The sequence below is a fragment of the Sminthopsis crassicaudata genome, chromosome 6 (assembly GCF_048593235.1).
Source record: "Sminthopsis crassicaudata isolate SCR6 chromosome 6, ASM4859323v1, whole genome shotgun sequence".
Classification (NCBI taxonomy): domain Eukaryota; kingdom Metazoa; phylum Chordata; class Mammalia; order Dasyuromorphia; family Dasyuridae; genus Sminthopsis; species Sminthopsis crassicaudata.
The window spans coordinates 138168778-138184615 of NC_133622.1; the positions used below are offsets into that span (position 1 = coordinate 138168778).

The 15838-nt window shown below is 33.6% G+C and overlaps 1 protein-coding gene across 8 annotated transcripts in view; it reads left to right on the top strand.

The window, feature by feature from the left end:
• Window positions 1-15838, top strand: part of SLC9B1 (solute carrier family 9 member B1) — a 93090-nt gene that overhangs the window by 41309 nt on the left and 35943 nt on the right. For all 8 annotated transcript variants that reach the window (XM_074276213.1, XM_074276219.1, XM_074276214.1 and 5 more), the window contains 2 exons: window positions 2164-2291; window positions 3924-4099. In XM_074276213.1, the coding sequence (XP_074132314.1) occupies window positions 2164-2291; window positions 3924-4099 (304 nt within the window). The remainder of the gene's footprint in view (window positions 1-2163; window positions 2292-3923; window positions 4100-15838) is intronic.

The following is a 15838-nucleotide window of genomic DNA, read 5'->3' on the forward strand; positions in this document are numbered from 1 at the left end:
TATATATATATATATATATATATATATATATATATACATATATATATATATGTGTGTGTGTGTGTGTGTGTGCGCATGCATATATATATATTTATATGTGCACACATGGAAAATATGGAGATAAATTGTATATAAATAGATAAGAGTAAGACATATATAGAAAAATATATCTAAACATACATAGAGAGGAGAGAGAAAGAAATATAGAAAGAGAAATCTATATACAGAGATCTAAAGGTAGGAGAGAAAAGATATATAGACATATATACAGAGAATAGATATAAATATCTATATCCATATATACTAATTGAAGCTGTAATATATATGTGTATGTATATATTGAGAGGAAAAGAGAGGATCAGCTTTAATTTTTATAGAAAGAAAGTTATATGGAGAGGCAACATAACTCAGTAGAAAGAGAGCAGGCCTCTTTGTCCCTTTCTTTCACATGTAATAATTATGAGAACCAGGTTAAATGGCTTAAATCAGTTCTCTAGGTTACTCTCTAAGGTTTTAAAGTGCAGAGAAGCTGCTGACCTATATTGATAAATGAAATTTCCTTATCTGACAGTGCTAGTACTAATGAAATTGAAGATCTAGCCCTTCTTCCTCTGTAGCATATCATTATGTGGAACCAAAATCTGCATTCCCTGTATTTTCTATCTGAGGGTTCTTATTTGATCTTGACAGCACAAAGAATAAATCTAACCATTTGATGATCCTACAAAGTGAGGAAATCAGTAATCCTGCCCTTCCCTCCCCTTTGCATCCCTTCTTTCTCCAAGTCAAACCAAGAATTGAACCAATTCTTATATGGCCTGGTTTTTTGTTCCCTCACCATCTCAGTCAGCCTTCCATGGTTGTGTTGAAGTTTATGGACAGTATATTTCCCCCAGTGTGACCCTCTGCACTGACCACAATACTCTAGATATAACCTGATTGGGAAATTACAGTGGAACTGTCACCCACCTTATCTGTGTTAAAGGAAGACCCCCAGGTTCAAAAAGAGAGTCAATGAATCACAGTCTGATTTCAGATTACAATAAAATGTATTATCTGGAAAGAAAAATTTGCAAGGAAAAAAAATCTTAGAAGTGGGGAGGGGAAAGAGAGAGAAAAAGGAAGGGGGGGAAGGGACAAGAGAGAGAGGGAGAGACAAGAAGAGAAAGAAAGAGGGAAGAGAGAGGGAAAGGTGGGAGGAAGGGAATGAGAGAGGAAGGGAGGGAGAGGGAGAAGGAGGAAGGAGGAAGGAAGGGGAGAGGAGAGGAGAGAAGAGAAGAGTAAGAGAGAAAGGAGAAGAGGGGGAGAAGGATAGAGAGACAGAGGGGTAGGGGGGAAGAGAGAAAAGGAAGGAGAGGGAGGGAGGGGGGAGGAAGAGGAGGGAAGACAGACACAGAGAGATACAAAATGGGGGAAAGAGGGGAAGGGAGAGAAAGAGAAACAGAAGAAAGAAGAGGGAAGAAGAAAAGAAAAAGGAGCAGGAAAGAGGAGGAAAATGAGGGGGAGGAGGAAGAAGAAGAAAAGGAGGAAGAGGAGGAGGGAATGACGAACTTGGGAAAGACCAGGTTCAGTTGAGTGTTGGGCTCTTTGGATAATAGATTTACAAATGGAAGGAACCCCAGAGGCCATGTAATTCAGCCATTTAATTTTATTGATGAGGAAGCTGAGACCCAAGTCAGCTATGCAATTTGCACAAAGTCACAAAAGTAGTAAGTATAGAGCATAGATTTAAGCTAAATTCAAAGGGATGGAAAAGCAGGTGAGAACAGGTAAAAACAGAAGCAAGTCAGGCAGATAGATTTGTCCAAGGAATTTGAGAGGGTGAAAGGGGGGGGGGGGAGAAGGAAGATAGTTTGAAGGAATGATAGGGTTAGGTTGGGGCGGGGGAAACCTGGGCTTGTGTATAGACAGCAAATTTAGGATAGTCATAACTCCTTAATCATTTTTGCTTGTTTTAGGTAGTAAGTAAAAAAATAAATCTTTAAAAATATAAAGAGATATATAATCAAATCTTTGAAGGGGTAATAAGCCAGAGGAGTACTATTTCTCTGAAGCTTCTAAACATTGTTTTTTTTTTTAAAATATTGAGATTGAGTTTTTAAAATTGTTTTTATTTGTGTCATTTTAAAGACCATCTGTATATAACTTGTTTCTATGTTTCAGGCACTGCAGAAATTAAAGGGAGTTTGTTTAAGACTATCCATGGGCCCATGTTGTGTAGAGGCATGCTCAGCTGCTGTTTTTTCTCACTTTATTATGAAGTTTCCATGGAAATGGGGATTTCTATTAGGGTAATTTATACTCATTTTTCCTGTGAAAATAAGCAAAACCAGGATCCCGGGATAAAAATGATGGATATATCAATATGCTGAATAGTCATACTGTCTATATAAATATACAGATATGATTGAAATGTGGCATTGTCCTTCAATAGCTATTGTTTTTTTGTTTGTTTGTTTTTATCACAGAAAACCTTAGAAATTCAATTCAGTTAAATAGCATGTATTAAGTACCTACTATAGTCAAGATACTGTAATAGGCTCTAGAGTATACAAACGAAACAAGTTGATGACAAAAAATAAAGTCAATTTCATCACATAGCTTTTTATACCTAGAATCCATAGGTATATTTTTTAATTCCTATAGACCCTAAGGAACTAGACTGATCTATTGGCCAGTCTTGAATTGAAGTACTGAATGATTCATGTTCTATATCATTCTTCCTTCTCTCCCATCAACTCAAAATAAGTTTTAGATTCCCTAGACTGAAGGATGCTGAGAAGTTGTACTGAATAGACTAGGAGTCATGGAGAATACCATATTATTTGTACAAAGGAATTTCTTTTGTCATTAAATATTTCTCACTCACTCAACAGATATTTTTTATTATTATTAATGCACTTATTATGTGCCAAGAATGGATCTTATAAGTTAAGCTCAAGTAATTTGTAACTTAATTAAATATCAGAATAGCAAGACTAAAGAGAATCCTTTTAAATCCTGTAACATAGCTATTGGGTATTTAATAAATTCAAGGAGAGATGAGATAATTGTAGTCTGGAATGGGAGAAGTAAAACCTGAATTGGATCTTTAAAAGTGAGTAGTATATTAATAGGTGGGAAGAGAGTAATGAAATATTTTTAGGGATATAATTGTTACTATATTTAAACAATCTCTCATTTACAACTGTTTGTCTTCCCAAAAATTGACTTATAATGCACTGAGTGCATTTTTTTCTTAGAAATAATGTTAGATACAGTGGTTATGATCTCCTTTTATCCTTGGTTAAGCCATAATTTAGCTGTCAGAAATTTATATTTAATGTAATTATATACATAGATATTCTATGTATAATGTACAAATGTCATGTTCTTATATCTGCTTTTGTTACTTTTAAAAAATTATTAACTTCTGAACCACTTCTGGACCATTCTTCAAAAGTTGCATTTTATATATAATTATTAAAGAGAAATTATATCTATACAACTAAAAACTGGAATGTAATTATAGCTTTCTTTGCCCATCAACTTCATGCCAATAGTCACTTAGCTAAGGTAGTGTCAGTGTTGTGTCTTTAAAACACAGTGCTTCCTGACTCCAAAGCTAACTTTGTCTTCCCTGGGTTATGCTACTTCTGACTTTTCTATTACTTTTGAAGAAAAAAATATTTTTAATTTATGTCTGAAATTCTCTTTTGTATCAATCATAATACTGAGCCAGTGAAATATTTTTCTTTTTTTCTTTAGTTGAAATGTTTTCTAGAAATACATGACACAGTATAACACAGAATAGATACATCATTAATGTTAGCATAAAAGAAGTACTTAAAATGTGAATTAATAATAATTTTTTAAAAATTATAAAGCAATTGATTTTTTAAACTGTAATGTTCTTCTACTAGAGTTCAAAGTGTCTGCTTCAGCTTTGTCCTAGGTGCAGTTTCTCCTGCTGTTGTGGTACCCTCAATGTTGCTACTGCAAGAACAAGGATATGGTGTCAAAAAGGGGATTCCCACCGTGCTGATTGCTGCAAGCAGCTTTGATGATATTCTGGCTATCACCGGCTTTAATACATTTTTGACCATAACATATTCTTCAGGTACACTAAGCAAACCATAGCTTCGAGCCTGATTTTTCTGTTGTTTTGCTTAATAGTGACTTCACTTCTTCATGGGCTAATTAAAATGTAAAGCTTAAAAAGGGTTTCATTCTTTTCATTTTTTCACAGGCAGAAAAAATTGTTAGTGCATTAGGAAACCACTGCTTGACCTTCAGTGGCTTTTAGGCCAGGAAGTTAAATTAATTAAGGCATATATTTCTTGCAGGCTTATGATTTCACTGGTAAATGCAACACCCATTGAGAAAAATTCCCTAACCAATGCACATCTGCAAGTGTTCTGTAACTTATAGTCTTAGCATTTGTCTAGGGCACTGAAAGAAAAAGAACTTAATCCAAAGTCCTAGATAGTATGGGTCTGAAGCACCTAACATAGCTGGTACTTTTGAGTTTTTTTGCTGAGACAATTGAGGATAAGTGACTTGCCCAGCATCACACAGCTAGGAAGTGTTAAAATGTCTGAGGCCAGTTTTGAACTCAGGCTGGTGTCTGTCAAGTTTCAGAGTTTACCTTCAAAAGCCTTTTCCAGTACTTAGTTTTAGTGTTTCCCCCTTTCCCCCCCCATTTTTCCTGACTATATCCTTTTTGTACATAGATCTTTGCTTATGGTTTTTCCTATTACACTATAAGCTCTCAAAGTATAGGAATTGTCTTTTGCCTTTCTTTGTATCCATAGTACTTAACACAGAAATTAATAGTATATGTAACATATAACAACAGGGTACACAATAAATCAAATAATTAATCTTCCGCAAAGCATCTAGGTAACACAGTGTATGGAATGCTTGCCTAGGAGTTGGGAAGACCTGAGTTCAAGTATAACCTCAGACATACACATCATACTCACAGACACACACACACACACACACACACACACACACACACACACACACACACATATATATACACATACACACATTAACTCATATGTAAACATGTCTAAAATAATAATATGGCTGACATATAATGTAGATTTCTCTCTTGATTGAATCTTTGTTTCACTAAGATCAATGATTATTAGCTCTACTTTTTTTCCCCCAATAAATTCCACTCCTGAACCTTGTTGTATGTAGTGTTTATTTCTTCTTTCTTTCTTTTTTTTAAATTATAGCCTTTATTTTCAAAATTTATACATGGATAATTTTTGACATTCATGCCTACAAAACCCTAATTTTCTATGTTTTAATTTCTAATGTTCTAATTTTCTCTCCCTCCCCAGCCCATTCAGCAAGTGATCCAAAATATGCTAAACATATGTAATTCTTCTATACATATTTCCATAAATATCATACTGCACAAGAAAAATCAGATCCAAAAGGAAAAAATGTATCTCTTTATTTCTTATCCCTGCTAATTCTTCTACATTAATTCTGCTCCTTAACTTGCCTTACTATTATTTCCCCCCCTCCCCCCCGTGGAAAAATACTGTTTATTTATTTATTTATTAAACTAAATACAAAATAAGAAAAAAAAAAAGGATAGAAAAAGAAAGAAAAAATTAAACAAAACAAAACATTGTTATGCTCAATAGAACATCAAGAAGGATTCAAAATATATAACAATAAATTTTCATTTCAAGAAAGCATATATAATAGAAGAAATTATAATTATAAATGTCCAGCTTTTCTTTACTTTCTTATAGGTTATAATTTTGTTCTCTGTTAAGCACTTTTTATTTTATTTTTTCCTCTTGCATCCTTAACTCTCCCAAGCAAGCTGCAATTAAGCACAGGTATATATATATTTACAAATATCTACATACACACATACACAGACTTGCATACACACATACATACTCAGCTATAATCAAACACACACACATATATATATATATATATATACACACACATACATTATACGCATCTACCCATATGTAAACATGCATATAAAACAATATTAATATGGCTGATGTAACGCAGATTTATGTCTTGATTGAATCTTTAAGTTTGACTTTGTCTAAGAACAATGATATTAGCCCTACTTTTTTCTAATAAATTCTACTCCTAATCCTCGTTATAGTGTTTATGTATATCAATTATTTCTTATCCCTGCTGACTTTTATTTTAATTCTGCTGCTTAACTTGTCTTGCTTATTACTAAATCTCCCCCCATTCATGGATCCTCATGGATCCCTCCCTTATTTTCTTCCCCTACTCTTTCCTTCCTTTTTCATCCCATTCCCATTAATTTACACACCTTATCCCACTTCTGTTAATCTGTTAAAATCTAACCTTTCTTATCTTACATTATACTATGACACCCTTCAACATTCCTTCTTTTATCCCTTGCCCATTAATCTACATACCTTGTCCCAATGACATAAATCTATACATCCTTCTATACCCCACCTTATCCTTTTCCTTCTCCCATTATTTCTTTTCTTTTTTAATGGTTTAGTTGGTGAGTTTTTTATTGTAGCTTTTTATTTACAAAACAAATGCATGGGTAATTTTTTTAACATTGACCCTTGCAAAACTTCTGTTCCAAATTTCCCTCTCCTTCCCTCCAACCCCTCCCTTAGATGGCAGGTAGTTTAATACATGTTAAATATGTTAAAAATACATGTTAAATCCAATATATGTATACATATTTATATAGTTTACTTGATGCACAGGAAAAATCAGATCAAAAAGGGAAAAAAAACTTGAGAAAGAAAACAAAAATGCAAGCAAACAACAATGGAAAAAGTGATTGTTATGGTGTGGTCCACAATCAGTTCCCGTAGTCCTCTCTCTGGGTATAGATGACTCTCTTCATTACTGAACAACTGGAACTGGTTTGAATCATTTCATTGTTGAAGAGAGCCACGTTTGTCAGAATTAATAATCGTATAGTCTTCTTGTTGCCGTGTATAATGATCTCCTGGTTCTGCTCATTTCACTCAACATCAGTTCATGTAAGTCTCTCCAGGCCTTTCTGAAATCATCCTGCTGGTCATTTCTTACAGAACAATATTATTCCATAACATTCATATACCATAATTTATTCAGCCATTCTCCAATTGATAGGCATCCATTCATTTCCAGTTTCTAGGCACTACAAAAAGGGCTCCCACAAACATTCTTGCACATGTGGATCCCTTTTCCTCCTTTAAGATCTCTTTGGGATATAAGTCCAGTAGTAGCACTGCTGGGTCAAAGGGTATGCACTGTTTGATAACTTTTTGAACATAGTTCCAAATTGCTCTCCAAAATGGTTGGATTCATTCACAATTCCACAGTATTGTATCCACAATGTATCAGTGTCCCAGTTTTAACTACATCCCTTCCAACATTCATCATTATCTTTTCCTGTCATCTTAGCCAATCTGACAGGTGTGTAGTGGTATCTCAGGGTTGTTTTAATTTGCATTTCTATGATCAATAGTGATTTGGAACACCCTTTCATATGAGTGGAAATAGTTTCAATTTCATCATCTGAAAATTGTTCATATCCTTTGACCATTTATCAATTGAAGAATGGCTTGATTTCTTATAAATTTGAGTCAATTATATATTTTAGAAATGAGGTCTTTATCAGAACCTTTGAATGTAAAAATGTTTTCCTTTATTTATTGTTTCCCTTCTAATCTTTGTCTGCATTAGTTTTGGTTTGTACAAAACCTTTTTAACTTAATATTATAAAAATTATCTGTTTTGTGATCAATAATGATTTCTCTAGTTCTTTGGTCACAAATTCCTTCTTCCTTCACAGGTCTGAGAGGTAAACTATCCTATGTTCTTCTAATTTGTTTGTAATATTCTTCTTTATGTCTAGATCATGAACTCATTTTGACCTTATCTTGGTATGGGTCAATACCTAGTATCTGCCATGCTAGTTTACAATTTTCCCAGCAGTTTTTGTCAAATAGTGAATTCTTATGCCAAAAGCTAGGGTCTTTGGGTTTGTCAAACACTAGATTGCTTTAGTTATTGACTATTTTGTCATGTGAACCTAATCTATTCCACTGAACAACTAGTCTGTTTTTTAGCCAGTACTAAGATCTGGTACAGCTAGGCTACCTTCATCTGATTTTTTTTTCATTAATTCCCTTTTAAATTCTTGACCTTTTGTTCTTCCAAATGATAATTTCCAAATATCCAAATGATAAAATAATTTCTTGGGAGTTTTATTGGTATGGCACCAAAAATGTAGATTAGTTTAGGTAGTATTGTCATCTTTATTATAGTCACTCAATCTATCCAAGAGCACTTGATATTTTTCCAATTGTTTAGATGTGACTTTATTTGCCTAGAAATATTTTGTTGTCATATAGTTCCTGACTTTCCTTTGGCAGATGGATTCCCAAATATTTTATAAAATTTAGAGTTATTTTAAATGGAATTTCTCTATATATTTCTTGCTGTTGTATAAAATGCTGGTGATTTATGTGGATTTATTTTGTATCCTGCAACTTTGCTAAAGTTGTGGATTATTTCTAATAGGTTTTTAGCAGATTCTCTGAAGTTCTCTAAGTCATCTGCATCATGTCATCTGCAAAGAGTGATAATTTGGTTTCCTCATTACCTACTCTAATTCCTTTAATCTCTCTCTCCACTCTTATTGCCAAAGCTAGCATTTCTAGTACAATACTGAATAGTAACGGTGAGAGTGGGCAACCTTATTTCACCCTTGATGGTTCCAGTTTATTTCCATTACATATGATGCTTGCTGATGATTTTAAATAAATGCTACTGATTATTTTAAGGAAAAGTGAATTTATTCCTATACTCTCTAGTAGTTTTTTGTTTGTTTGTTTGTTTTTTGCTGAGGCAATTGGGGTTAAGTGACTTGCCCAGGGTTACACAGCTAGGAGACCAGATTTGAATTCAAGTCCTCCTGACTTCAAGGATGGTGTTCTATCCACTGTACCACCTAGCTACCCCTGATTTTCTAGTGTTTTTACTAGGAATGGATGTTGGATTTTATCAACTGCTTTTTCTGCATCTATTGAGATAATCATATGATTTTTGTTAATTTGGTTATTGATATAATCAATTATGCTAATAGTTTTCCTAATATTGAGGCAGTCCTGAATTCCTGGTATAAATCCTACTTGATCATAGTGTATTATCCTGGGGATGATTTTCTGGTCTATAATTTTCTTTCTCTGTTTTCATCCTACCTGGTTTAGATATCAGCAACTATGTTTGTATCATAAAAGAAATTTGGTAGGAGTCCTTTGTTCCCTATTTTTAAAAATAGTTTATATAGTTTTGAAGTTAATTGTTCTTTAAATGTTTGGTAGAATTCACAAGTGAATCCATCTGGTCCTGGGGATTTTTACTTAGAGAGTTGATTAATAGCTTGTTCTATTTCTTTTTCTAAAATGGGATTATTTAAATAATTTATTTCCTCTGCTGTTAATCTGGGCAATCTATATTTTTATAGGTATTTCACTTTGGTTATCAAATTACTGACATAAAATTGGACAAAGTAACTCCTAATTATTGCTCTAATTTCTTCTTCATTGGTGGAAAGTTCTCCCTTTTCATTTTTGAGACTAACAATTTGATTTTCCTCTTTCCTTTTTTCTAATCAAATTTACTAAAAGTTTATTAGTCTCTCCTGTTATTTTTAATTTTAATTTGCTCTTTTTCTAACTTTTTTAGTTGCAAGCCCAATTCACCTGGTCTTCTCTTTCTCTATTTTATGCAAATAAGCATCTAAGAAATTATAAAATTTCCCCTTATTACCACTTTGGCTACATCCCACAAATTTTGGTATGTTGTCTCATTATTGTCATTCTCTTGAATTAAATTATTAATTGTGTCTATGACTTGCTGTTTCACCCATTCATTCTTTAAGATAAGATTATTTAATTTCCAATTATTTTTTGGTCTATTTTCTCCTGCATTTTATTAAATATAATTTTTATTTCATTGTGATCTGAAAAAAATGCACTTACTATTTCTGCCTTTCTGCATTTGATTTTGAGGTCTTTATGTCCTAATATATGGTCAGTTTTTGTATAGGTTCCATGAACTGCCTAGGAGAAAGTGTACACCTTTCTGTCTCCAATTTTCTCCAAAGATCTATCATACTTAACTTTTTTAGTATGCTGTTCATCTCTTTAACTTCTTATTTATTTTGTGGCTTGACTTAGCTAAAGTTCTGAGAGAGCAAGATTGAGATCTCCCACTATTGTAGTTTTGCTTTCTATTTCTTCTTGCAGCTCTCTTAACTTCTCCTTTAGGAATTTCCATGCTATACCACTTGGTGCATATATATTTAGTATTGCTATTGCTTCATTATTATTGTACCCTATAGCAAGATGTAATTGCCTTCCTTCTAATTAAAATTAAAAAATTTTTTGCTTGATTTGTTATCAGGATAGCTATTCCTGCTTTTTTTACTTCACCTGGAGCATAATAGATTCTGCTCCAGCCTCTTACCTTAACTCTATATGTATCTCTCTGCTTTAAATGTGTTTTCTTATAAACAACATATTGCAAGATTCTGGCTTTTAATCCAGTCTGCTATCTGCTTCAGCTTTATAGGAGAGTTCACCCCACTGACATTTACGGTTAAAACTACTAATTCTATAATTCCTGCCTTCTTATTATGCCCAAATTATACTTTTCTCTTTCCTTTTCCCCATTTTCCTCCTCTTCAGTATTTTACTTATGAGCACCACTTGCCTCAAGCAGCCCTCCCCCTTTAGAGTCCCTTTCCCTTTCTTATTCCTTTCCCCTACTATTTTTGTTTTCCCTCTAGTTAGCCTACCCCTTCCCTTTTCGCCTTTCTTCTCCCACTTTTCAATAAGGTGAGAAAAGCTTCTCTGTAAACCAAATAGTTCTAATATTGTCTCTTTCAGCCAAATCTGATGAGAGTAAGATTCTTCCCCCTCCATTCTTTCCCTCAAATATAATAGGTTTCCTTTGCCTCTTCATGAGATGTAATTTTCCTTGTTTTACCTCCACCTTCCCCTTTTCCTGGCACAATCCTCTGTTCACCTCATTTCTTTTTTATATTATAATAGTAAAATCAAATTATATATGCATTCTCTATGTATATCCATAAGTTTCTCTTGAGTCCTACATTTGGAGGTCAATTTTTTTGTTTAGCAATGGTCTTTTCATCAGAAATAAATGTAATTCACCTGTTTCATTGAATGTCCATATTCTTCCCTGGAAGAAAATGTTCAGTTTAGTGGAGTAGTTTTGGGTAGTTTATTCTTGGCTGCATTCTAAGTTCCTTTGCCTTTTGGAATATCAGATTCCTATCAAACTGTGCATACCCTTTGACTCAACAGTGTTGCTACTGGGTTTGTATCCCAAAGAGATCTTAAAGAAGGGAAAGGGACCTGTATGTGCAAGAATGTTTGTGGCAGCCCTCTTTGTGGTGGCCAGAAACTAGAAACTACATGGATGTCCATCAATTAGAGATTGGCTGAATAAATTGTGGTATATGAATAGTATGGAATATTATTGTTCTATAAGAAATTGTTCTATAACAGAATGATTTCAGAAAGGCCTGGAGAGACTTACATGAACTGATGCTGAGTGAAATGAGCAGAACCAGGAAATCGTTGTATACTTCAACAATAATACTGTATGATGATCAATTCTGATGGACATGGCCCTCACCAGCAATGAGATGAACCAAATCAGTTCCAATAGAGCAGTAATGAACTGAACCAGCTACACCCAGCGAAAGAACTCTGGGAGATGACTATGAACCACTACATAGAATTCCCAATCCCTCTAATTTTGTCCACCTGCATTTTGGATTTCCTTCACAGGCTAAATGTACACTATTTCAAAGTCTGATTCTTTTTGTTCAGCAAAACAACTGTTTGGTCATGTATACATATATGGTATTTAATTTATACTCTAACATATTTAACATGTATTGGTTTACCTGCCATCTGGGGGTGGGGAAGGAGGGGAAAAATTAGAACAAAAGGTTTGGCAATTGTCAATGTTGTAAAATTACCCATGCAAATATCTGGTAAATAAAAACTATTAATAAAAAAAAATTAAAAAAAAAAAAAAAAGAAAAAGGAATATCAGATTCCAGGCCCTTTGATCCTTAAAGGTGGAAGCTGCTGGGTCCTGGGTAATCCTTATTGTAGCTCCTCAGTATTTGAATTGATTGCTTGTAATATTTTTTCCTTGGTCTGATAACTTAGCCATTATATTTCTTGGACTTTCAAGTTTGGGATCTCTTTCAGGAGGTATTTGGTGTATTCTTTCAATGGCTATTTTACCTTCTGATTCTATGATATCTGGGCAGTTTTCTTTGATGATTTCCTGAAAAATAGTGTCTAGGCTCTTTTTTTTATTATGATTTTCAGGAAGTCCAATAGTCCTCAGATGTCTCTCCTTGATCTATTTTCAGTTGTTTTCCCAAGTAGATATTTTACATTTTTTCTATTCTTTTTCTTTTTATTTATTTATTTATTTATTTGTTTTGGCTTTGTTTGACTGATTCTTGATGTCTCATTGAGTCATTCATTTCCATTTGTTCAGTTCTGATTTTTAATGAATTATTTTTTTCATTTAGTTTTTTTTTTTAACTTTTTTTAATATTTGTCCAAAATGGATTGTTTTGTTCTATGGAATTTTTTTCCCATTTCACAAATTCTGTTTTTTAAGGAGTTACTTTTTTTCTCCATTTCACAAATTCTGTTTTCCTGGGAGTTATTTACCTTTTCCATTTCACAAATTCTTTTTTTAGAAGTTGTTTTCTTTTTCCATTTTGTCAAACTTATTTTTAAGGAGTTATATGCTTTTTCCATTTCACTATTTTGTAGTGAATTTTCTTCAAATAATTTCTGTGTTTTCTTTTCCAAACCCTCTTGTAAAGTTCTCATTTCCTTTCCCCATTTTTCTTCCAGCTCTCTTTTTAGATCTTTTATAATTTCTTCTAGAAGAGCCTCGTGTGAAATACCACCCTTTGGGGAGTCATCTGGAGACGATTTGCTTTTAATTTCCTCAGGGTTTGAAATCTGCTCTTTCTCTTCACTATAAAAACTATGGTCAGAGTTTTCTTTGCTTTTTTACTCATTTTTTTTAAAAAAGTTGGGATCTGCTTTTAGGGCAAAGGAGGTTTTCCAAGCTTCCTCTACAAGCAGCAATGGCTTTCTCTACAAGCAGCAGTGGCTGTGCTAGTTCAATGCTGACTCACTCCAAGTGCTGGGTGGGCATGGCCAGGTCCCATGAGATTCTGGTGTTTTGGGATTCACTATTTACTTTGTTTTTGTTGGATATTTTATAATTTCTCTGCTGATTTCCTGGTTTGCAACCAGGGCAGAGTAGCCAACACTGCTGTAAATTCCTTCATGTAGATTTTTCAGTGTGCAAAGTCAGCCCCATTACATGCATTTCACACCACCCTGGGTCTACAGAGCATGAGCTGGTGTTTGTGTTTGGCCTGCTTGTGCTTGGCCTGCCTCCCTCCTTGCAGTATTGAAACAGACCTTTTCTGATAATCTTCGAAATTATCTTCTTCTGGTAATTTGATATATTCCCAATATTCATGGATTCTGCCAGTCCAGAACTAATTCAGAAGCTGGATTTGGTAATTAGTGTAAGGGTAATAGAAGAAAATCAGAAAGAAGCATGTGTCCTCTCCATCATCTTGGCTCCACCCCTCCTCCATTATTTATTTATAAATTTTGGAAGGTGCTAATTCCTTTCATGGCATATATGTAGCATTACCTTTGTGTCTGTTCTTCCTCTGCACCTCATTTGTATAATATAATTACTATTTTTACCATCTTTGTGTCTGTTCTTCCTCTGCACCTCATTTGTATAATATAATTACTATTTTTACCACCTTTGTGTCTGTTCTTCCTCTGCACCTCATTTGTATAATATAATTACTATTTTTACCTTTTCTTAAATAGTTTTGCTTTTTAGAGTCAGATCATACTCAATTCTGCCCCAATTTTTCTTTTGAACTACCCAATTACTGATGTCACTCTAAAATATGTAGTATACATTTCCTTACACAATACGTAAATGATTTGTCCATCTTGTCCATAAGAAATTAATCTTATATTGACTCTATTATGTTAAATTTTCTATTAAGTTCAGGTTTGGTTATTAAGACAAAGTTCTGAAAATCTGCAAATTCATTGAATGTTCTTTTTTTTTTCCATTCAGTCTTATAGATAATTTTTATATTTTTTGGCACAGGCCTAGTTTTTTTTGATCACTATTATATGTTATTCCAGGACCTACAGTCTTTTATTGTGGCTACTGATAAATCCTGTACAATTCTAATTGTAGCTCCAGCATATTTGAATATTTTTTTTGGTGGTTCATTGCAAAATTTTCTCTTTGGGAAGGTTTTGAAATTTGGCAATAATATTATTATGTGTTTTCCACAAAGGGATCTCTTTGAGATAGTGATTGATAGATTTTTTCTATTTCTACTTTCCCCTCATGTTCTACGACAATTTTCTTGATTTATTTCTTGCTTTATTGTGACAAGATTCTTTTTTTGATCACAGCTTTCAGGTAATCCAGTTATTCTTATATTTTCTTTTCTTTATCTGTTCTATTGACCTGTTGTTTTTCTTAATGTTTCACATTCAATTTATTTTTTCATTCTATTTTGTTTTGTTATGTCTTAGTCTCTTATACCTTCACTGACTTCCCCATGCCCAATTTTAATTTTTAAAGAATTTTTTTTCAATCAAATGAAGGTGGCCTAGCTGTACCAGATCTAAAATTATATTATAAAGCAGAGGTTACCAAAACCATTTGGTATTGGCTAAGAAATAGATTAGTTGATCAGTGGAATAGATTAGGTGCAAAGGACAAAATAATCAATAACTAATAACCTAGTGTTTGACAAACCCAAGGACCCCAGCCTTTGGGATAAGAACTCAATGTTTGACAAAAATTTCTGGGAAAATTGGAAACTAATATGGCAGAAACTAGGCATTGACCCACACTTAATACCATACACCAAGGTCAGGTCAAAATGGGTTCATGACCTAGGAATAAAGAATGAGATCATAAATAGATTAGAGGAGCATAGGATAGTTTACCTCTCAGACTTGTGGAGGAAGAAGGAATTTATGACCAAAGGAGAACTAGAGATTATTATTGATCACAAAATAGAAGGTTTTGATTACATCAAATTAAAAAGCTTTTGTACAAACAAAACTAATGCAAACAAGATTAGAAGGGAAGTAACAAATTAGGAAAATATTTTTACAGTTAAAGGATCTGATAAAGGCCTCATTTCCAAAATATATAGAGAACTGACTCTAATTTATAAGAAATCAAACCGTTCTCCAATTGATAAATGGTCAAAGGATATGAACAGACAATTTTCAGATGATGAAATTGAAACTATCTCTAGTCATATGAAAAGATGCTCCAAGTCATTATTAATCAGAGAAACGCAAATTAAGACAACTCTGAGATACCACTACACACCTGTCAGATTGGCTAGAATGACATGGAAAGGTGATGCTGAATGTTTGAGGGGATGTGGGAAAACTGGGACACTGATACATTGTTGGTGGAGTTGTGAATACATCCAGCCATTCTGGAGAGCAGTTTGGAATTATACTCAAAAAGTTATCAAACTCTGCATACCCTTTGACCCAGGAGTGTTGCTACTGAGTTTGTATCCCAAAGAGATTTTTAAAAAAGGGAAAGGGACCTGTATGTGTAAGAATGTTTGTGGCAACCCTCTTTGTGGTGGCCAGAAACTAGAAACTACATGGATGTCTATCAATTAGAGATTGGCTGAATAAATTGTGGTATATGAATAGTA